The sequence below is a fragment of the Mesoplodon mirus genome, assembly GCF_964341445.2.
Source record: "Mesoplodon mirus genome assembly, chromosome: 5".
NCBI classification, from domain to species: domain Eukaryota; kingdom Metazoa; phylum Chordata; class Mammalia; order Artiodactyla; family Ziphiidae; genus Mesoplodon; species Mesoplodon mirus.
Genome location: NC_138980.1, coordinates 82,755,951 through 82,778,512, shown reverse-complemented (window position 1 = coordinate 82,778,512; position 22,562 = coordinate 82,755,951). Strand labels below are relative to the sequence as shown.

Below are 22,562 nucleotides of genomic sequence, written 5' to 3'. Positions count from 1 at the left end.
TGAGCCATGGCCGCTGAGCCTGCGCATCCGGAGCCTGTGCTCCGCAACGGGAGAGGCCACAACAGTGAGAGGCCCGCGTACGGAAAAAAAAAAAAAAAAAAAAAAAAAAAAAAAGAAATAAACGTAGCACATCATAGGACTTCATGGTGTGTTAGAGAAATGAAGGCTATTAATAGCCTCAAATTCCATTTAGATTTGGGAGAAACCCAGTGATATTCGGGAAGAGACTAGAATGTGTTGAGCGCCAGTCATGTCCCCGGCTGGGTGCTAAGTGCTTTATATACCTTGTCTTATTTATTTACTCTATCACCAGTCCTAAGAAATCGGTATTATCATCCCCACTTTCCACATGAGGAAATTAAGGCTCCAAGTGGATAAGCGATATCTGTAAGGAATCACAGCTAGCAAGTGCCAGATCTGGGTGTCGGGGGTGTCTGACTCTAGATTGGCATTCTTTCCACCATATCGTGTAGCTTCTCCCAAATGGTACTAATTATTAAGACTGATAGTTTCTTTTTAATAAAAGGGCTGTATTTCAAAGCTATTTTCATGGCTCTCAGGCCCTCATGAACAGTATTCTTTTGATCACCTGCAACAAACTTTCTATAAGAAACCATCTTATTCATCACTGCCTGCCTCTGTCATGTCTAACTTACTGATTGTTCTCTCTAAGAAAAATAACTCATCTTACCCTTTTCACTATCAGACTGCTGAGCTGGACTAAGGTGTAGACATGTTCTTCCCAGTGTGTTGTCCTGCTCTTTATTACTTGCTCACTTTCCTTCCTCATTTATTTCCTGTATTCAGCCTGCTTTGATGCCAGGTGCTCTTTAAGGCAGTGGGGCTACGACAGTGAACAAAATAGATGAGGTTCCTGTCCTTATGGAGCTTTTAACTTAGTTGGGGAACAGACAATAAACCAACAAGCTGACCAGCCAACCAATTGTGTGTGTGTGTGTGTGTGTGTGTGTGTTAATGCCAGACCATGGTAAATGCAAAGAAGAAAAATAAAGCCAGGTCTGGGGGTAGAGAAGGGTGGGGGGGGGCTAGAGTCACTGTTTTAGATGGAGTGCCTAGATAATACCTCTCTAAGAAGGTGACCTGGAACAGCAGTTGAACAAAATGAGGGGAAAGCCTTCTAGGTAGAAAAAAAGCTTTGCAAAACTTAGAGTTGGCCTTCCCAGAACAATGTTTTAAAATATAATAAAATCACATTAAACTATTTTTAACTACAAAAAAACAAAAACCAAGAAAACGTAGAGTTGGGGAAGTGCTTGATATATTTGATGGTCAGTAAGGAGGCTGCTGCGGATAGACCAGTGTGAGTAAGAGGGGTGTGTTAGGAGCTGAAGAAAAGAAGGGGGCTCTGAAGTTGGCTGGTATATGGCTTTGTGGGCTGGAGCAGGGACTGGAATTTTGTCCCAGGAGTGATGGAAATCCATCGGAAGGAGTTCAGCAGGGGAGTCACATGATCTGACGCCTGAAAAGGGCCGCTGTGGCTGCTGTGAAACGCAGATTGTTATAGGACAGGAGTGGAGCAGGGAGACCAGCTGGGAGGTTGTAGAGAGAGCTCTCGGGCCTGGATGAAAGAAGGACTTCAGATTCGCAGATGACACAAGTCTTGGCAAAAACACTGGCTCCTCATTTGGATAACAGCATCAGTTTTCAGAAAAGTTACAACATCCTTGTACGGTAGGTTGAGATGGACATGATGCTATTTAACACGTCATTTGTAAGTCTGACCTCAGTTCTCACACTCACTTGTTCCAGAACTCTTGGGAAAGACCTGGGGTTTTATTTGACCTCCAGGGCCCTGTGATCCAACAGTGAGATATGGCTTCCAAAAACTGTCAGAAGAATATGGGTCGAAGATACAGAATCTTAAACTAAGATGGAGGGAAGACAGGGTTCCTCTAAGTCTTAGTGGTCAGGCCTCATCAGGAATGCAGGGTTCTGAGTAGGCGCTGACAAAGGTGAGTGCAGAGGCTACCACGTGTGTGCATTGCAGGCTCAACTAGCTCTGGGATGGGGAGAAAAGTACCTTCTCCCTTGTAGAGATGGATGGGTGTGATGAGTAGGTCACACTCCTGAGGAATCATCTCTTTCCCTCTCTATCCACCAAGCCTCCCTCCCCCGTGCTGATAAAGAAACAGTTGTAACAATGACTCGATGTTAATAACGATATTAATAGATAACATTCTTGTTTGAATTCTTGCTAAATGCCAGATAATATGGTAAATTATTGACACTGATAATCACATTTAATCCTGACAACAAACCTATTTGAAAGATACCATTATAAACTTCATGTTATAGGTGGGGAAACTGAGGTTTGTAAAGCTTAAATAACTTGCCCCAAATCATGGAGTGTTAGCCGAGCCCAGAGGAGAGCAATAGAAGACACAGGATTCAAACCCAGGCAGTTTGATTCAAGAGCCAGAACTCTTAGCCACTGTGTTATACTGAAAAGCTGCTGGATGAAATAAAAATATTATTATTGTAATTTATGCATATTATGGGCTAAACAGGGTTTTTTATGTGTTGAAATCTATCTTTTATACTGATTCTATGAGAAAATCTGTGCTGGGTTTTAAACTACCTCAACTATGGATTTGGGAGATACAATCCATTCACTAATTGGGAAATGGCTATATATTCCCTCAAGTCCTGGATTCTACAGTTTAGGGGGATCAGTGACAAACTATATTTTAACTGGAAGGTGGTCAGTAGTGCAAGACCTGAAGACCAGGTCTTCTGAAGGACAGCTAGAGGAGCTAGAGAAGTTTAATTTAGAAGGGGGAGACTTTTAAAAAGTAGCAAAGGTTTCTCATGCTAGAATGGAAAACCATAAGCCCTAATAGGATCTCAAGACCTCAAAATAAACTTCTCTTCCTAGCTGATCAGATCCAGTCTTCTGATTTTAGATCACATTCACACTTTGATGATTCCCAAATTTATATCTCTGGCCAAGACCTCTCCCTGAGCCCCAGACGTGTTAATTCACTCCTGCTGAACATCTCCACTTAATGTCTATCTCACACGCATCTCAGACTTAACACGGCCAGTGCAGGGCTCCTGTTTGCCCCCAGAGACTGTCTTCCCAGCTCAGTTACTGGCACCACCATCCTTCTGGTTGCTCAGGCCCCAAACCTCACCATTATATTTGATTCCTCCTTTTTTTTCTTTCTTTTTTTTTTTTAAAGAAACTCTACATCCAGTTATCAGCCTGTCCTGTCGTTTCTACTTCCACTCACCTCTCCCCACCACCGCTCAGACCTTCCCTCTAACTCTTCTCCCTCCTCATCACTCTAGGCATATAAACATGTCAAGCATTTAATCTTCAACCTGCCCGGACCGCCCTGCTCCCACAACCAGATATTCTCACTTCCTTCAGGTCTGTGGTAAAGGGAAGGATGAGCCTCCCAAAATGTTTACACCCTAATGCCCAGAACCTGTGAATATGTTTCCTGACATGCAAAAGGGACTTAATGGATGTGATGAAGGTTAAGGACCCTGAGATCACAGAGACAATTTAGATTATCTGGGTGGGGCCAATATAATCCCATGAGTCTTCCACTTAAAAGTGGAAGAGGAAGCAGAAAAGTAATCACAGAAATGTGGCATGAGAAAGTCTTGATCTTCTGTTGCTGGCTTTGAAGATTGCGAAAGGAGACCATGAGCTGGAAGAATACAGCTGCTTTCTAGAAGCTGGAAATTTTGCTCTTAGCTGATAGCCAGCAAGAAAATGGTGACCACAGTCCTACAACCACAAGGAGACAGAAACTGGTTTTCTCCCAGTGAACCACCAAAAGGAACCCAGCCATGCCAATACCTTGATATTAGCCCAGTGAGACTTGAAGTGGAGAAACCAGTCACGTGCACTGGACTTCTGACCTGTGGGACTGTGAGATAATGAATGGGTGTTGTGTTTGCTACAGCAGTAATAGAAAACTAATACAAGGTTTCTGCTCAAATACACCTTTATCAGTAAGACCTTCCCTGACCATCCCATATACTAGTCATACACACGCTCATCCAGCCCCTCTCTGTCCTTATTAACTCTGATTTATTTTTCTCCGTAGCACTTATCATCAGCTAGTGTGCATTTATTTGTGTGATTGTCTTTGTCCTCCTTCTATTAAAATATAAGTAAGCTTTGTTAGGGATCTCTGTTTGTATTGTTCCCTGTTTTCTCTGCAGTGACTAGAACTGAGCCTGGCACGTCCTTGTTGAGCAGTTGATGAAGCTAGCCTTTTGTTTCCTCTCCAGCCTCTTGCAGAGATGCTCTTCTTACAGGCTGGCTGTACTGCACTCAGCTTCTTCCATCCTCTTACCTTCTGCTTCAGGGCCTTTGCACATGTTCTGCCTATAATGCTTGCCCCTCCTTTTTGCCTACTTTTACTGTAGATCTATTCAGAAACAGCTCCTGAGAGAAAGCTCCCCTGATCCCTGAGAGCAAATCCTGTCCTCTCTTATGCACTCACCTGTTTTTAAAGTAAGCATTTCATATTGAGTATAGCTCAGATACCTTTTTATACTTTTCCTTTATAATAATATAAAGGCTAGGACTGTGAGTTTGCTCACCATTGTTTCTAGTGATAGAATTCTAGGGCTTAAGATTGTGGAGTTTGGAACCAGACTATCTGGGTTTATGAATCAGCTCCTAGCTCTGTGCCTTGAAGTTATGTAACTCACTCTGACTTGGCTTCCTTACATATGGAGTGGGAATAATAACAGTACCTACATTATAGGATCTTGTGTGGACTAAATCAGTTAATAAATGAAGTGCTTTGAGCACTGCATAGTCCATAGTAAGCACTCAAAAATGGTAGCTGCTGCTGCTGTTGTATAGAGCATAGCAGAGTGCTTGGCACATAGCAGATGCTCAATGAATGTAAATGGAAATACAAAAATGAATTTCATAAGAACTTGATAGTTGTATTAAAAACAAATAATTATCATTTATAAGATTTAGTGTAACTTTAGAAGGCAGAAATTTGATTAAACTTTCTCCTAATTACAAGAGTGATATATGCTCTGGTGAAAACTGTAGATTATAGAGAAAATTACAATAATTTGTAATTCTACCACTCAGACATCATTTTGACCTATTTCCTTTGTTATCTTTTATGTGTATTTTATATAGGCAACAGCATAGTATGCATAAAGTATTTTATACTGCTCTTTCAATTAGTATTATATTACAAATGCTTTCTGAAAACATCCTTGTAGGTTCTTCTTGATGATTATTGTCCCCTAAAAAAATTCCATTGGCGCACATAATACATATTTATATGAAATAGTCAAGAGGAATACATTTGTTGAAAATTAGAGAGTGTGACTGTATTTTAAATAATATGATTGTGCCACTTAGATGATCTGTTTAAGGGGAAGGTATGGAAAACAGTGATGTCTGACGTTCCAGAAGGCTCTGGGATGGAGGTAGAATTTCACTTGACTGCTGAAGGGAGGATAGGAGGACTCCTTGGCAGAGGGAGGCTCCTGCGTGAACAGAAGCCCTCAGTGCCTAGAGTGGGGAAAATATAGGAAGGACTTGGCTGATTGGCTTCTGCAGGAGAGCTGTGGGAAGTAAGATTGAATTGATGTGTTGGGGCTGGTTCTGGAGGATTTGGGAGGGAGGTGAGGTGTTGCTCCTCTTTGCAGAAGCCAAGAGCTTGTGATAAGGAGATGCAGTCTATAAGTAGTTTGAGAGAAGAATGAAGGATTTTTTTGCTCCTCTGTATGAAAGCTATTTCAACCACAAATCCATTCCTTAAGCAGCCTGTCAGGAAGGCTGTCCTCAAATGCCCATGGAAGCCCTTCTGTTCTTCCTGCCGGCATCTTTGTCAACCACTTCATAGTTATCAATTCTTCATTCCATTTCAGAGCATCTTACAAAGCACCAAGACATTTATTACCTGACAAACTAATACAGTAGACATCATTTTATCATTCTTATTTTATTAATTAAGATACTGTGGCTCAAAGATACTTAGAGATTTGCCCAAGTTAGTAAGTAGTACAGATAAAACTTATCTATTTTCCTTCTTTCAAAGCAGGTCATAAAATAGAATAATAAATCTCATAAAGCATCTATCTTCCAGAATGCTTATTTAACATAGTATGTGATTTATTGCCATAACAATTCAGGTAAGCAAAGAACTAGCAGCATTCACATTTTATAGAAAATCTAAGTCAAAGATTTTGACTAATAATGATATTGAAGCTAATGAAAAACTGTGTTAACAAATCAACATGTATGACCTGATGTATTTGAGTGCATTGTTTCCCTCACCCTGAATTGATTGATTGGTTTTGTGTCATAGATATGGCTGAAGAGGAAAAGAAAAATGAAGACTTTTTCATAACCAAGTAATCAGTTGGGGAGCTAAAGTTAGTCAGTAGTAGGGTTTAGACTGAAAACCTGTAATTCTATAAATATCAATAAACTCAACAAAATATTTCCTTTATAACCAGAGAGATTTTGAAACAAAAATATTTAGCAGAGGTTATGTCATTTTTAGGCTATCTAAAAGTACTTCATATACATGGAAAAAATTTCAGCATAAACATGTCAAAGGAAAAATTAAATGTCTAGTACCTTCCAGAACCAGAAGTTAGTTGAAAAGTTGCTTATTTGTTTTAAGCACTGTTACTCTAAGTAATATATCTGAATCTCTATTTCTTGGTGTCTTAGAAAATCTCTATGTCCCTCCAGTTAGAAATATGAATTGAATTCACTCCACTTCTGTATTTCACTCCCCTCCACTCCATTTTCACTATGTATATGATTTTAATTTCATCATTAAAATTATAACTTTATATTTGTTACTCTGTAATTTGAACCACTTTCTTCATCTACCAATTTTTAAGCAGTGTCCTTTGACTGCCAATTATGTAAGACGAAAAGATTTGGACCCCATTTATTTCCTTTACACCCAATTCCTCCCCCATTCATCTCCTATTTTCTGCTCGCTATGCCATTATTTTTTATACTGACAAAAAATATTTACAGTCTGTTCTGTAAAAATAATTGTCTTCCGTGTTGTATAGATTGATTTTAAAAGCTGAGTTCAGTAATTAATGTTCCCAAATGTTCCTAATATTATAATTATATATGTGTGTGTACAGATATTTATATTTTCACTGTGTAATCAAGTTTTTGGAACTGTAAGGAAGGAAATGTAGCCGTATAAATCACTAAACCTGTACTGCTCAGTGGAGAATGTTTCAAGCGTTACTTCAAGTGGACACTCTTGTTCTCTAAACTGTACCAGGTCATGTTACATTTATTTTGCTTTATATTTGGATCTGTACCTCGTATACAGTTTTGTTTAGCTGGTTTTCTTGGAATTCTTAAGCACTTTTTTTTCTTGGCAGAGAAAGGTGAATGCTTTGATGCTGTCACTGAAAGCTTTTTAATGATAATAGGTGTTAATCATACCCATTTTCTTCTTGAAAGCATTCTCCTTGCAACTCTTTGGCTTCTTACTCGAATTTGAATACTTTTTAGGCTGCATAGCTGGCATTTTAGTATTCCCCCCACACCCCGATATTGTCTGTAGATTAGGTCCACAGTTTCTTGGCTTCTTTTTTGAATTCCATTTTTAAAAAATCTTCAAAGAGAATTTCCTGAATGTGTACATAGTACATAAAATACTCTCCCTCTTGCATGTCTGAAAAGAGCACTTTCCTGGCTTCCTGGTAGAAAATTTGCCTGGATATGGAATTCTAGGTTAAAGATCATTCACCATCAACCTTTGAAGGCATATGAAGCCAAAATTTGGAACCAGGTTTCCGATGGATTTCTGTGGATTCTTTTGTTACTCTATGAACCAGGCTACTTCAACTACAAGCCTTTCAGTTGTAGAGGAGAGCCTCAGGGCAGCCTGTGAGGAGGCCAGCTCCAAATGGCCATGAAACCACTGTGTACTTTCTGCTGGAGTTGTCCTCAGCTTCTTAGAGTAGCAGCCACTTTATAACGTTGTCTTTCTTTGTACTCATTTACTCCTTCCCTGGATCAGAGTCTTTGATGATAACAAAAACAATGGCTGGCCTTTTATATTACTGTATTTTGAGTGCTTAATTTTGATTAATCTTTCCATTGACAGTGCTATGTCTTCAGTAATTTTTTTTCGAAAGGCTGTGTGGTTTATTTGTTTTCTGAGTTTGCCCACAACTGAGATTGACTTTTTGTTGCCTTCACATGTGAATAATAATTTGCATGATTATAAAATAATATTCTCATAAAATTCTGCAGACATTGCTCTACTTTTCGAGGAGTGGGGAGGCATTTAGTGTAGCATAGAAAAAGTTTGGTCATTCTGATCTCTGTTCCTACTTTATTCCATCAGTATATTGGCAGTACTTTTTTTTTCATTATTGTAATTTTAAAAGATCCAGAGTATTAGGTATATTATTTTCCCTGGGAGATGGTAAACCCTTTTGATCTTTCCAGCTTAGGAAACAGGTTTCTTTTGTCTTTGATGTTTGTTCTTGCTCTAATTTTGTTTTTGTTTTTATTATTTTTGTTCTTTTATCAGTGATTTTAACCATTTTGGGTCATTTTTGATATCATGAGTTTTCTTTGCAAAGAAGAATCATATTAAAAAATGTATATGTACACACAAATTTAATCAGGCCCAACTCTTACACAGCTATTCTCTAGTGGCAATTATTTAGAGAATTGTTCTTCTTCTTTAAGCAGTGGTTTATTTGAAGCAATATGTTTTTCTCTTAAAACATTTAAAAATTTCTGAAATTTAGATGTTTTCAAAGATACGGGAAAAAAAGTTGTTGGCAGCTTCTCCACAACCGAAAATAGTATAATTAAATTAATAATATCTCACAGTTTGGCATCTTAGAACAGAGGAAAGTTGATTTAAGGCTGAGTAGGAACAAATTAAAATTTTACACTAGTTTTATTGAATTTTAAATTTATGTAGTCATCAAATATCATAAAAATTTATGATTAGAGGGTCTCTTATCATCTTTCCCTTATTTAAAAAAAAACAAAAAACTTTGTGTGATGTGAATTAATACCTTTGAGAGCTTGGCCCTCAGTAGGCACACAGTAGATCACTCTTTTAGAGATACAACTTTTTATAGTATCTAAATAACAGCCTTTTAAATTTTATCTTTCTTGCTTATTCCTACTCAAGAAGGAGAATACGTTGATTTCAAGCCCAGAGTTAATATTTGGTACATCTTGCACTAACTGAACAAATACTAAACAAACAAACAAGCAAACAAAAAAATATATATATATGAAAGGTCACTAAAACTTTATTTTTATATAGAATCCCCATCTGTATTTGGAAGGCACTTAAAAGTTATTTATTAGACATTTTTATTTAGGAAAACCTTTTTTTTTTTTTTTTTTTTTTGCTTTCATTGAAAGTAAATAACTTTGTAAGGTATGAGCTTCTGAAGACAGAGATCATTCAACCTGGAATATGGGTTAAGTCCATCTTTAGCTTAAGTTTATTTTGTTTTTTAGATACATTCCTGAAAAGAGTAGGTGTAAACCAAATTATGAAATATTTTATCATTGATTTATAGTTTATTTTCAGAAATGTTACTGCAAAGGAAAAAAAATTGGCTCTAACATGTAATCAAAACCACACTTACAAATTGAAATCTTCTCTTTAAAGTACTATTTATTTTACTTTTCAGTTTGAAGCCTAAGGATTTAATGTTCTTAGGACTGTGGCTAGAATTTAGTCACAGGAACAATATAATTTCTGTTTTTTTAAACAAATCTAAATGAAAACCTTAATATGTTTATTTAGTTACACGAAGCTTCCTTAGCTTTATACTGAGGAATTTCTGGAAATCTCTGAGGGCAAGGATGTCTACAAGAGTAGAGGCCTAGACAGGTACATCAGGTCTCTGTGATTTTATGTGAGATAGTTGGAATGGACACCTATGCCACTATAAACAATGGTCAAAATATACCCAATTAGTTCTCACTTCCTAATCATATTGTCAAAGTGACGAATAGCCAGTGTTGATCAGGATGGGCCAGGCGTTCCATATCCTATTGGTGGCAGGGTGACTTAGTACATTTGAGGGGATAAATTTGGCAAAATTTTTGGTAATTTATCTTATATATGTATGTGTGTAAGTACATGTACAGGAACAAGGATGAGATATATCTCTCTATATATAGATACATTAATCATTAATATATGTAAATAAAATATAAGTATATATAGAGACATATAAACATGTTTTATATATATTTATATATAAATAAACATATATAAACATATTAAAAAATATACAGTGCAAAATACTACAGTAACTTAGTATCCATCTTAGGGTCCAAATTAAACAAAGTATGGTAACAATCGTACATGGTAGTACTATGTAGCCAGTAAAGAATGAGGTATGTCAAAATGTGCTGATTAATGAAGATGTCTGATATGTATTAAATAAAGTAAAAAATAAAAGTAGTAGAAATAATAAAGTAGTAGAACTATATGCTATAGCTCTAGTTGTGTAAAAAAATAAAATAACTTCTATTACATGTACACATACAGAGCTTATATGAGTATAGGCAATTTCTGAAAGGATATTTAAGATACCTCTTAAGTTGGCAAGGACCTATACAAGTCTCTTATGTAAGAAACATACTTTTCAGTTTATATCCTTTGGACTTTTTGAAAATCTTTTGCATAAACACATAATATTATTATTTTTTAATAGATCTTTATTGGAGTATAATTGCTTCACAATACTGTGTTAGTTTCTGTTGCACAACAAAGCGAATCAGCCATATGCATACATGTCCCCATATCCCCTCCCTCTGGAGCCTCCCTCCCATCCTCCCTATCCCACCCCTCTAGGTCATCACAAAGCACCGAGCCGATCTCTCTGTGCTATGCTGCTACTTCCCACCAGCCAACTGTTTTACGTTCGGTAGTGTATATATGTCAATGCTACTCCCACTTCACCCCAGCTTCACCCTCCCACTCCCTGTTCTCAAGTCCATTCTCTATGCCTACCTCTTTATTCCTGCCCTGCAACTAGGTTCATCAGTACCGTTTTCTGTTTTTTTTTTAGATTCCATATATATGCGTTAACATACGGAATTTGTTTTTCTCTTTCTGACTTACTTCATCCTGTATGACAGACTCTAGGTCCATCCACCTCACTATAAATAACTCAATTTTGTTTTTTTATGGCTGAGTAATATTCCATTGTATATATGTGCCACATCTCCTTTATCCATTCATCTGTCTATGGACATTTAGGTTGCTTACATGTCCTGGCTATTGTAAATAGTGCTGCAATGAACATTGTGGTACATGTCTCTTTTTGAATGATGGTTTTCTCCGGGTATATGCCCAGTAGTGGGATTGCTGGGTCATATGGTAGTTCTATTTTTAGTTTTTTAAGGAACTTCCATACTGTTCTCCATAGTGGCTGTATCGATTTACATTCCCACCAACAGTGCAGGAGGGTTCCCTTTTCACCACACCCTTTCCAGCATTTATTGTTTCTAGCTTTTTTGATGATGGCCATTCTGACCGGCATGAGGTGGTACCTCATTGTGGTTTTGATTTGCATTTCGCTAATAATTAGTGATGTTGAGCATCTTTTCATGTGCCTCTTGGCCATATGTATGTCTTCCTTAGTGAAATGTCTATTTAGGTCTTCCGCCCATTTTTTAATTGGATTCTTTTTTTGATATTGAGCTCCATGAGCTGTTTGTATATTTTGGAGATTAATCCTTTGTCTGTTGTTTCATTTGCAAATATTTTCTCCCATTCTGAGGGTCGTCTTTTTGTCTTGTTTATGGTTTCCTTTGCGGTGCAAAAGCTTTTAAGTTTAATTAGCGAAAGCCATACAAGCTGAGATTTGGAACCACAGTGTAAGGAGACTGAGGGGGTGGTATGGGTACAGATCCTGACAAGAAAAGGTAATATAAAAAGTATTTTTCTACTCTATAGAATTGTATGCTTTTTATATAGATCAGTGTTTGCTTGAGAGGAGCACAGGCTGCAGATAGTTAGGGATAAGGAACTCATGCCAAGACCACCACCACCCCTCTGCCCAGGGTCCTCTGTTCCTGCAAAGCCCCTCCAGAGGACAGAACCTTGGGAGGAGACTGGATGGAAGGCATTGTCCTCACTCCAGAATGTTTCTCCCACTTGCACGTGTTTCGTTTCCCCCAGTGAACAGGACTATATAAGGGATTCTGTTCATTGGGAATCAGTATTGTGCAGTGATTAAGAAGCAGATTCAGGAACTAAATTGCTGAGTTCAAAATGTATCAGTAGCTACCATGGGCAAGATACTTAATCCATGCCTCAGTTTCCTCACCTGTAAAATGGAGATAATAGTATCTATCCCACGTGGGGTTGTTGTGACAATTAAATGAGTGATTTTCATGGTAAAGGAGCTTGGAGCAGTGCCTTTATATAAGTGTTATAAAAGTCTTTGTTGTTGTTATTATTGGTGTTACCATTTGGGAAAAATTACCTAAATACTTTAAAAATAATAATTAAAAATTTAACTGGGGCTTCCCTGGTGGCGCAGTGGTTGAGAGTCCGCCTGCCGATGCAGGGGACACGGGTTCGTGCCCCGGTCCGGGAAGATCCCACATGCCGTGGAGCAGCTGGGCCCGTGAGCCATGGCTGCTGAGCCTGCGCGTCCGGAGCCTGTGCTTTGCAACGGGAGAGGCCACAACAGTGAGAGGTCCGCATACTGCAAAAAAAAAAAAAAAAAAAAAAAAAAAAATTTAATTGACATTAAACTGTACATTGATTTTTTACATGCTACTTTACATAGAACATATTTACATAACTGAAGTATATATGCATTGACTCACTCTCATAGGGTTGGTTATTTATAGAAATATTTGAAAACTTTGCTCTCAAACTTATTTTTCTTCCTTTTCTATGTATTGTCTCTGTTTTCTGGCCGCTTTTTCAGATTTTTCTCTTTCTTAATGGTTTTAAACAATCTGATTCTGATTTGCCTTGGATTTTTGCTTTTTATTTTATGTTTCTTGAGCTTGGGTCTGTTGATCTTCTTGGATCTGTGGGTTTATAGTTTCTACCAAATTGAGAAAATTTTGGTCAAGATTTCTTCAAATATATTTGTCTTTCTCCCCAGCCCCTCTCCCCCGTCTCACCTCTACTGTGAGGACTCTAATTATACATGCATTTTGATGTTTAAAGTCATCCCACAGTCCATAATTCACAGATGCTCTGTTGATTTACCTTTTAGTTTTTTCCTCCTCTATTTTGTTTTGTACAGTTTCTCTTGCCAGGTCTGTAAGTTTACTTACCTTTTCTTCTGTGGTGTCTCACCCACTATTAATCCCATCCAGTGTTTTTTTTTTTTTTTTTTTTTTAATCACAGACATTTTTTATCTCCTCAATAGGACCCAGACCTGTTGTCTAAGTCTTTTTTATAGCTTCCATACCTCCACTTAACATAGTCAACCCTTCTTCTAGATTCTTTTTTTTTAAATTTATTTATTTTTGGCTGTGTCGGGTCTTAGTTGCTGCACGGAGGCTTTCTCTAGTTGCCGCGAGTGGGGGCTACTCTTTGTTGTGGTGTGCGGGCTTCTCACTGCGGTGGCTTCTCTTGTTGCAGAGCACAGGCTCTAGGCACATGGGCTTCAGTAGTTGCAGCATGTGGGCTCAGTAGTTGTGACTTGAGCACAGGCTCAGTAGTTGTAGCAAACGGGGCTTAGTTGCTCTGCAGCATGTGGGATCCTCCCGGACCAGGGTTTGAACCCATGTCCCCTGCACTGGCAGGCGGACTCTCAACCACCGTGCCACCAGTGAAGCCCTCTTCTAGGTTCTTGAACATAAGAAATTTTCTTATAACAAGTTTAATGAGTTTGTCTACTAATTTCATCATCTGTGTCATTTCTGGATTGGTTTCTATTGATTGATTTTTCTTTTCATCATGAGTTGAATTTTCTTGCTTCTTTTTGCTTAGATGCTAGACTTTGTACATTTTATCTTGTTGGGTGCTGAATATTTTTATATTCCTAAAAATATTCTTGAACTTCGCTTTGGCATGTGGTTACGTTACTCAGAAATAATTTGCTCTCTTCAGGTCTTGCTTTTAAGCTTTGTTGCTCTGGACTAAAAGAGCTTTTAGTCTACGTTACTTTAGCTCCACTCCTGAGACAAGACCCTTCTGAATTCTCTAACGAATACTTCATGAATTAAGAGGTTTTCTATCCTGGCTTTTGGGAACAGGCACTGTGCCCAGGTGTCTAAGCTCTGAGTGCTATTCTCCCTAATCTCTTCTTGTCCTTGGGTAGTTTCCCCAGCCTCATGTGCTGCTGAGGATTCAGCTGACTGCTGGAGGGAGACCTCTGACAGGTCTCAAGGAGTTCCCTCTGTGTGCAACTCACTCCTCTCCAAAACTCTCCCCTGGGAACTTGAATCGCTATGGCTTTCCCTCACTCTCCCCTCCCTGTCCTTGACTCAGGGGGCCTCATGGCTCTGCCTGGGGTAACCTTAGGGCTCACTCTGCTTGTCTCCCATCTCTCACTGTCATTCATTTCCTCATGTCCAATGTCTTGAGAGTCACTTTCCCCACATACTTGTCCAGTTTTTTAGTTGTTTCAAGTGGGAGGGTTACTGCTCCCTGTTACTCTATCTTGGCCAGAAGTGGATATCACCCTGCTCTAGGCTCTACCTTAAATTTAAAAAAGAATAAAAACAAATAGCCCTTGTCCACCCACCCCCGGTCTGAAATTCCAGAGGCAACCACATTCAACTCTTGTTACACGTTTTCCCGGTGTCCCTCTAGATTTTGTACCTCTCACTGCCCCTCTGTTCCGAGAGGCTTCCTCTTACCACACTGTCTAAAACAGCACCCTTGTCTAGCTCTGTCTCGTCACTCTGCTGTATTCTTCACTGCACTTTTTGTGTTTCGACTTCACCATATTTGTTTATATGTTTATGATGGGCCTTCCTCACTAGAAAGGATGTATGCTCCATGAAGACACGAAGACTGGGCTCTTCTCTGTTTTCTTCTCTGCTGAATCTTCAGAGCCTAGAACAACTCCTGGGCACATTGTAGTCCCTTAGTAAATATCTGTTAAATAATTAAATGAATGAATGCCAGATACTGTGCTGCGTGTTTTCCAAACATCATCCTTTGCTGCCCCCACCTTAGAGGCAGAGAACAAGTACTAGGAGCTTGCCAGGAAAGCCAAGAAAGAAGAGGGTTTTCCTGGCAGCAGAGAAAACATGTATCAGAAACTATTTTAAAAAAAAAGAAGTCTGGTATGGAATTTAGGAACATAAGATTTATTAAACTGACTCCATTTCTTGCTTCATTCATATTGTCATGGAAATTCTGATTAAGCAGCTTCCTTTGCAAGGTGTTTTCCCAGAATTTAAAAGAAAAAAGTCTTAACAGTATTAGGTATATTGTGCATTTTAAAAATGGCAACATAATAAAAATATTAGAATTAAAATTTATCACATACTTTTCCCTGTGTGTGCACGTGTGTGTATGTATAATACTTCCCCCCCTGCACCCAAAGTGAATTTAGCGATTGTGAAAAGTAACTGTGGACCTTGGTAATGGAGCCATCTGGTCGATAGAAGGGATGACATTCCATGAGACAGCTGCTGTGTAATGTGTCTTATCCGTGGCTTTCAGGAGGGGGCACCTGAGGGGCAACCTAGTAGGTTGAACCTTACCGAGTCTTCAACTTTCTCCTCCTTCTGTGGATTCTTCAGCAAATGTGCCAATTAAAGTGATGGTTTTTGTGATGAAGCCTCAAGTAACTGGACTCAAAACGTAACTTCATTTTATTTCATGTAGCTCAGCAGATGGAAACTACTTTCATTGCTCCCACATTGTCCTGATTTAAATCTGGGACCTGACACTAAAAAAGGGGGCTCTGTATGCTATTAACCAAGCCCCCAAGTTGAAGCTGTGCTTCTTTTGTTGGTGTTTCTCAGGGTGCTTTCCTCATTGTATTCCTGGCTTTGAACGGTCTTTGCAGAAGAATAATTTTCTTTAGTGAACCAGTAAACAAAATTTTTTTCTAGAAAATAATGTGCATATATCCGAGAGTTTGAAGCATATGCATATGTTTTTAGAAGAAAATATTTTCACTAATTCACCAAAGAAAAGTATTTTTTAGGGGGATTTCTTGGGGAAAAAAACAGTTGATTAAATTGATAGAAATTTACCACTTTAATAAAAGCAGGTTTCTTAAACTGAGTCATGGAACAGAAGATTTTGTTTCTAATTGGAAGGAGTGCAAAAATATGAACACATTTTATGTTTGATGATATAGTTTCTGGCTTTCCAAAAAAGCCACATTTGCATATAAGGCAGAAATATAGAGCCATAGAGATCTATTTTCATAATGAAGGTGTGTAACCTCATATCTCATACTCTAACTTTAAGTAGTTCTTTTTAGGGCTAAAGTAAGCCTGCTTTTAACACTCTTCAGTGTCACATGACCTCAACTTTAGTTTCGTTTTCTTCAGAAGGGCAGTTGAAATGGGAACCCAGGCTTACTAAGTCATGGAACGATTCTGCTTCATCTTGGTGATGACAAACTCTCGCTCAGCAAAGCAGGAGTCAAAGACAAACTCTAGGAAATAACAGAGCACCTTCTCTTCAGCTCCTGTCAAGCAGCCTTCCCCCACCCACTTTAACATCGTGTTCTCATGAGCATTTCATAATATTCCTCATCCCTTGTTCCCCGTCTTGACCCACTGACCTAAGAATCAAGAAAGTGTCATGTTAGTGCCTACTAATTAGTGCACCCAGAGAGCCTTTTCATCTGGCCTTTCAACCTCCTGGAGGTGGGAGCACAAGCTGTCACTCGTATCACGCAAGGAAAATGAACCTTTACTACATTTTCCCTGTTTTGCAAACAGCAGAATTAGCCAGCTGAGACTGGAGATGAATATGCAGGTTAGGAAGAAATTAACCTAAAAGGCACTGCTGTTTGCATTATTGTCTTAGAGATGACACAGCACTGCCCACATTGAAATACCCATAACGCAATGCCGTGGGCCTGCGATTTTTGCCAGACTGTCGCTGTGGCGTCACACTTGTATTTCAATGCCATCATATGCATTTGGTGAAGCAATTTTAGGAGAGAAGTGTTCTCTGATTAAAAAGTTAAGGAGCATTTTTAAGGCATTTAAGTTGCCACTGTTTTTAGACACGGTTGTGGGGATACTGCCATTTGTTAGTGAGCATTTGGCTCTAGGGCTCATTAATCAGTGCTGTTGGGCCAGGGTCTCCTGAGCCTTCTGGGTTTTGGGAGATCAGCTACTGTAATTAAAGGGATGAAATATATCATGGTCACAAACTTACCACATCAGACAATTGAGGGTTTGGAACTGGTGGAATTAATCTTTTTTATTTTTTTCTTAGGTGTTTAAGATAGAAGTGCTAATGAATGGAAGAAAACATTTTGTTGAAAAAAGGTACAGCGAATTTCATGCCCTGCACAAAAAGGTAACTTCGCCCCCCCCCCACTCTTTTCTCTATAAGGCAGATGGTGTAACACTAAGCTTGCTTTCTGTGGTTCTTAAGAGCTTTAATAGTTCTTGGAACAGGTTGACTTCTTTTATCACGAAGTAAATTTCCTTTTAAAATAAATTGTTCCGTCCTTTCAAGGTGTGCTTTCTGAGTAGGTGGGTTTTCTGTTAAGATATTTTGCATAAATAGATGTGTGACAGCAAGCTGTTTGTATTATACTATGCTGGGTATTGTAGGTTCAGAAAGAATAAGACCCAGACACTAGTTTATCCATAAAATACACTTAATGTGTTTTACACAAAGGAAAAAAAAAGAAATGATCATTTTACAGGAAGAAATTTATTAAAATCAACTTATACTTACATATACATGGAAAAAAATATACATGTCACATGTATTCAAGGACTGTTTGGGGATCATGTAAAGGGGGATCATCGCTTCTTTTGAATTATAAACGCTGCTCTACAAGACTGGTTTTTCAGTTCTCAGATCCCTTTCATTAAAAGCCTTTGATAAAAGAAACAAGAAGGCAAAAGGAATAGCCGAGTTTTAGGAGACATGGTCAGTAAAGAGTAGAAGAGGGAATAATTTTTATTTTCTACCAAAATTTAATGTTTTGAAGGTTATAAATTAGTATTGAGGTGATGAAATTACCTTAATAACTAGAAATACCTCATGAAATTGCCCAGAAAATCACCACATATGAATTAATGCAGTTTTACCATTTTTTCTTTTGTATACATATATATTCATATCTGTGTATATATAATGTATATGTATATATATATATACTTCCTATATATGAATATATATATTTATACACACATATATAAAATGTATGGCACAGTTCAGTTTCTTCACTTTTGTTACTTTGTTAGGTAAGAAGTTAGTGGAAAGATACTGAGTAAGTATGTTCAGAAAGAATCTATTCTTTTAACTTCCTTAAGGACCGCTTAATTTTCTGGAAAATGTCAGTGCATAAATGATGTGATAGTATGCTTACGCTGTATTAAAAGCTCTGTAGCTAAAACTAAAATTTCTTACTTTTTGGTAGTCAGGAGAATAGAGTATTGAGTAAAAACTTTCACAGGTTATATTGAGAAGTGAGTGAGCCTCTTTTCCTCTGTTTTCTTTTAAAGAGGAGCTGTCAGTTATCTGTACGCTTTTCCATTAGGATGGCAAGGGATGATTTACCTTGAATTTTCCAGTTAAAATTGTGTTACATCCAGGTTTACTTCCGAAAGAAGCAACACAGGTGAAATACAGATTTAGGCTGGGTGTTGCCAGCTGACTTTACAAAAGCCATACCCCTCAACCCGGGGCCTCAAAGAGAAACAAACGTGGAGTCTGGGTCTCACGTCCTTCTCAAGAATTTCTGGCTTTGTTCACTTATTTATCGAGGAAACAGATTCTAAAGAGGTTTCTGCTGGGTACCTCATGAAATAAGTCTGTACAATGGGATTAAAACCAGAACTCCTCACCTCCCCAGCCTCTGACACCAGAGTCTGGACCAGGCAGCCTGTCACATGCAAGCCTCCTTCCTATCCTGCCAGGTCTCCATTACCCCGACACAGCCCAGCTGTCCCCACCAGATACTTGGGGACCAACTCCACACGAGGCACAGCTGGGTGACTGCCAATTAGGCCCGCCCTGAGCAAGAGGCTGCCCGTGCTTCTTACGAGTGGAGGGTGACTCACTCTGCTCTCTTCTCTAATACGATTTATTTTCTTCTGCAGAAGAGGACTGTTTCCCCAGTGATTACAGGCAGTTCTTAGATTCTCACAGTCAAAAAAGATTTCTAGATTTTCTAGGACTCTTCTCTCAACTTCTGCAATTCTGTTAATAATTTTAGCTATTCTTAAAATTATATCATCAAGTCTATTAGAATTAAGAGAGTAGAAATTCTCAGACCTCTCAATTTTGCATGTTTTTGGCAGCCTCATTAAAACATCCTTACAGGGACTTAGAGAAAAAAAATAACATTGTGGGGCAGTTTTAGTTGGCAGACACTAAATCTTGTGTGTTATAGAGCAGAAAGGGGCTGCTAGAAGTCTCCTTTATTTGTCCCATTTTATAATTGTATTAGATTTGGTGAAAAGGTAACATTATAAAAGACAATTAAGTACAAATAATGGCAGGGTGTAAAAATAAACATAAATCTGTAATCTTGACTGTAAAGTGTGTTAAGGAGGATTGAAATGGGCAACAAAATTCATCCGAATACACAAGCTTTAGTGACGACTGCTGCCACCTTGTACAGCTTTATCCTTTATCCATTAGAAGTTTGGTGCCCTAGTTTCCGTATTTGAATTTTGTGATGTGCTTTGAATATTCTGTTTTTACATGAAATAGCTTCCCTTTAAATTCAAGTTAAATCTAATTCCTGTTTAATTTTTTTGAATATTCAGTTATTTCTGCAGTGAATGCCGTTTGCTCTGTCGTCAGTGTCCTGATTTCTCTTACACTTTACATTACACTTGTTAAAGTTTTTAGCCAGTGTCCCCAAGTTAATTCTAAAATCATATAGGAACTATTAAGTACTTTGTACCTTTAGAATAGTAGTTGCATGGCTCATCTCCATATACCAGAAACACACAAAAATGCCTCCTGGCTTATTGTCAGGCTCATTTTGAGGCAGAAACGAAAACCATTACCCATTTGACAGTTCATCTGGTTGTTTGAAGTTCTTAATGATTACTGCTTCTCCCAAACTTTTATAATTTTTGATATTAAAGTATGAAAACAATATTCTCATCCTCTATACTTTTCTTAGGATTCCTTTCTAATTTTTGGAAAAATTCAAGAGTTTTTTTTTTTTTCCTATATGCTTTATTTTCATCCCCTCAAGTAAGTTTAGTTTTTTAGATTATAAAGCTAAATCTTGCAGAAAGTTTGGGGACAGGAGAAATAACTCCTTGTTACCAACATATATTTCTGCTATGCTAATACCATTGCTGTTTTCCTTCTTTTCTTGCATTTTTTAATGGAACAAATCCTACTGTGCTAGTGGGGTTCCTTCATGGTGATAATTATGGTGTAGAAGTTAAGTGTGGAAGCTCTGGCAGCAGAATGTTCCTGAGCCTGCCTTTACCTCTTAAGTCCGTGGAGCAAGTTGAGTGATCTTTCTGTGCCTCCGGTTCCCCCATTTTAATATGGGAACAGTGAATGTGCTAACTTCACAAGACCATTTTCCAGACTAAATGAAATTGTGAGCATTGCATGGTCAACTTCTAATGATTGATAGCCTTCATTACATATAACATTTATTTTCCATTTTCAAGACTGTTTCCTTTAAGCTAGATTACAAAAGAAGCATTCTCTGTTAAAGAGTATAGATATTTTTACAGCTCCAGTTATATATTACCAAATTACTTTTTTCCAAAATGGTTATAGCAGATTTGTAATGCAACCAGCAAGCGTGAAAGTATCTCACCAGCTTTGCATATTACTCCCCCCCAAATGATATGTATTTAGCAAGCAATATATGTTGCCTTTTTGCTGTTTTAATTGGTATTTCTTAAGTTTATGATTGTAGTCCCTCTTTTTGGAATTCTCTTTATGTGCTTTCCCATTTTTCTGCTAGGGTCTCTGTTGTTTTTGATCATTAGTTTGCATGGCCTATTAATAAAATATTAGCCACTTGATGAAACTATTTTTCACCATGGACTTTTTAATTTTGGCTATGATATTTATTTTAATTTGCAAAAGTTTTACGTTTTTATGGTCTCTAATATGTCAGTTTCACCCTTTCAGACTATATGTAAGATTAGTTTTTCTTCCAGAGCTCTGGAAGTATTTGACTTCACTTTCTTTTAGTTTTTCTAGATTGGTACTTTTTGAAGTGTGAGCTTTGGGTGACCTGAATCCGAACAGTATTTATTAAATTGCAGATTCCTGGGCACCACCAGGCATGCTGAATCAGAATCTTTGTGAGAGAGCCCAGTAATCTGCATGTTAAACCAGCATTCCAGGTGATCTTAATGCCTGTTGAAGTTTGAGAATTCCTATTGTGTCGTTCTATTTTTAAAGGCATCTCTTAGACACAACCCTCCCTACCTCCCCCTGCATCACACACTGAAGCCACAAGGTGTGAAACCTTGGAAGTCTTTCCTACCTTTCTCTTATCTTTCACTTCCAGGGTGTCAGCAAGTCCTGTTGATTCATTCTTCCAAACTTCTGTAATAAGCACCGTTTAATTTTTCATTTTGTACTCCTACCATCTCAATCCAGAGTCTTGCTACTTTATGTAAGTATTTCTTTAACTGTTTCTCATCGTTGTCTTCTTATTCATCCTCTGCTGCAGGCAATTTTCCTAGAGCACTATTTTCATCTTCATTTTATTGCTCAAAAACCTTGAAATGTGTCTGTATTATCTACCAAATCATGGACATTGACTTTTGAGAGCAATATTCTTAAACTGTGCATTAGTTTTCTATTACTGTTGTAACAAATCATCACAGACTTAGTGGCTTAAGACAACACACATTTGTAATCTCACTCTAAATGTGTCAGCAGGACTATGTTCCTTCTGGGGGGCTTTAGGAGAGAATCACTTTCCTTTTCCAGCTTCTGGAGGCTGCCACCTTTCTTGGCTCATTGCCTTCTTTTCTCTTCAGAGTCAGCAACCACGTCACTCCAACTTCTCTTTCCATCGTCACATCTCCTGTCATCACATCTCCTCTCTCTGACTTGGTCACCTCTGCCTCCCCCTTGAGATTACATCGGGCCTACCTGGATAATCCAGGATAATCTTCCCATCTCGAGATACTTGATTTAATCACACCTGTAAGGCAATGTGTTCACAGGTTCCAAGGATTATGATGTTGACGTCTTTGGGAGGACCATGATTTTGTCTACCACAAACCCCTTTACTGGCCAGCCTTATTTCTCACTGCTTCTCCTAAGAAAAAGTTACTGGCAGCCAAGCCAGTCTTCCCTGTCACCCCAGTATATGAAAATCACTGCCTCTCTGTCTTTGCCATGCTGAATGTCCTTCCCTCTGTGTTCTCATCTATTCAAACAAAACTAAAATGTTTCAGGTTCTTCTTTCAGGTGAGTTTCTT

General features: G+C 38.2%; 1 protein-coding gene across 2 annotated transcripts in view; it reads left to right on the top strand.

The window, feature by feature from the left end:
- Positions 1–22,562, top strand: part of SNX24 (sorting nexin 24) — a 171,136-nt gene that overhangs the window by 69,815 nt on the left and 78,759 nt on the right. For both annotated transcript variants that reach the window (XM_082620953.1, XM_082620952.1), the window contains one exon: positions 17,392–17,475. In XM_082620953.1, coding sequence (XP_082477079.1) covers positions 17,392–17,475 — 84 coding nt within the window. The remainder of the gene's footprint in view (positions 1–17,391; positions 17,476–22,562) is intronic.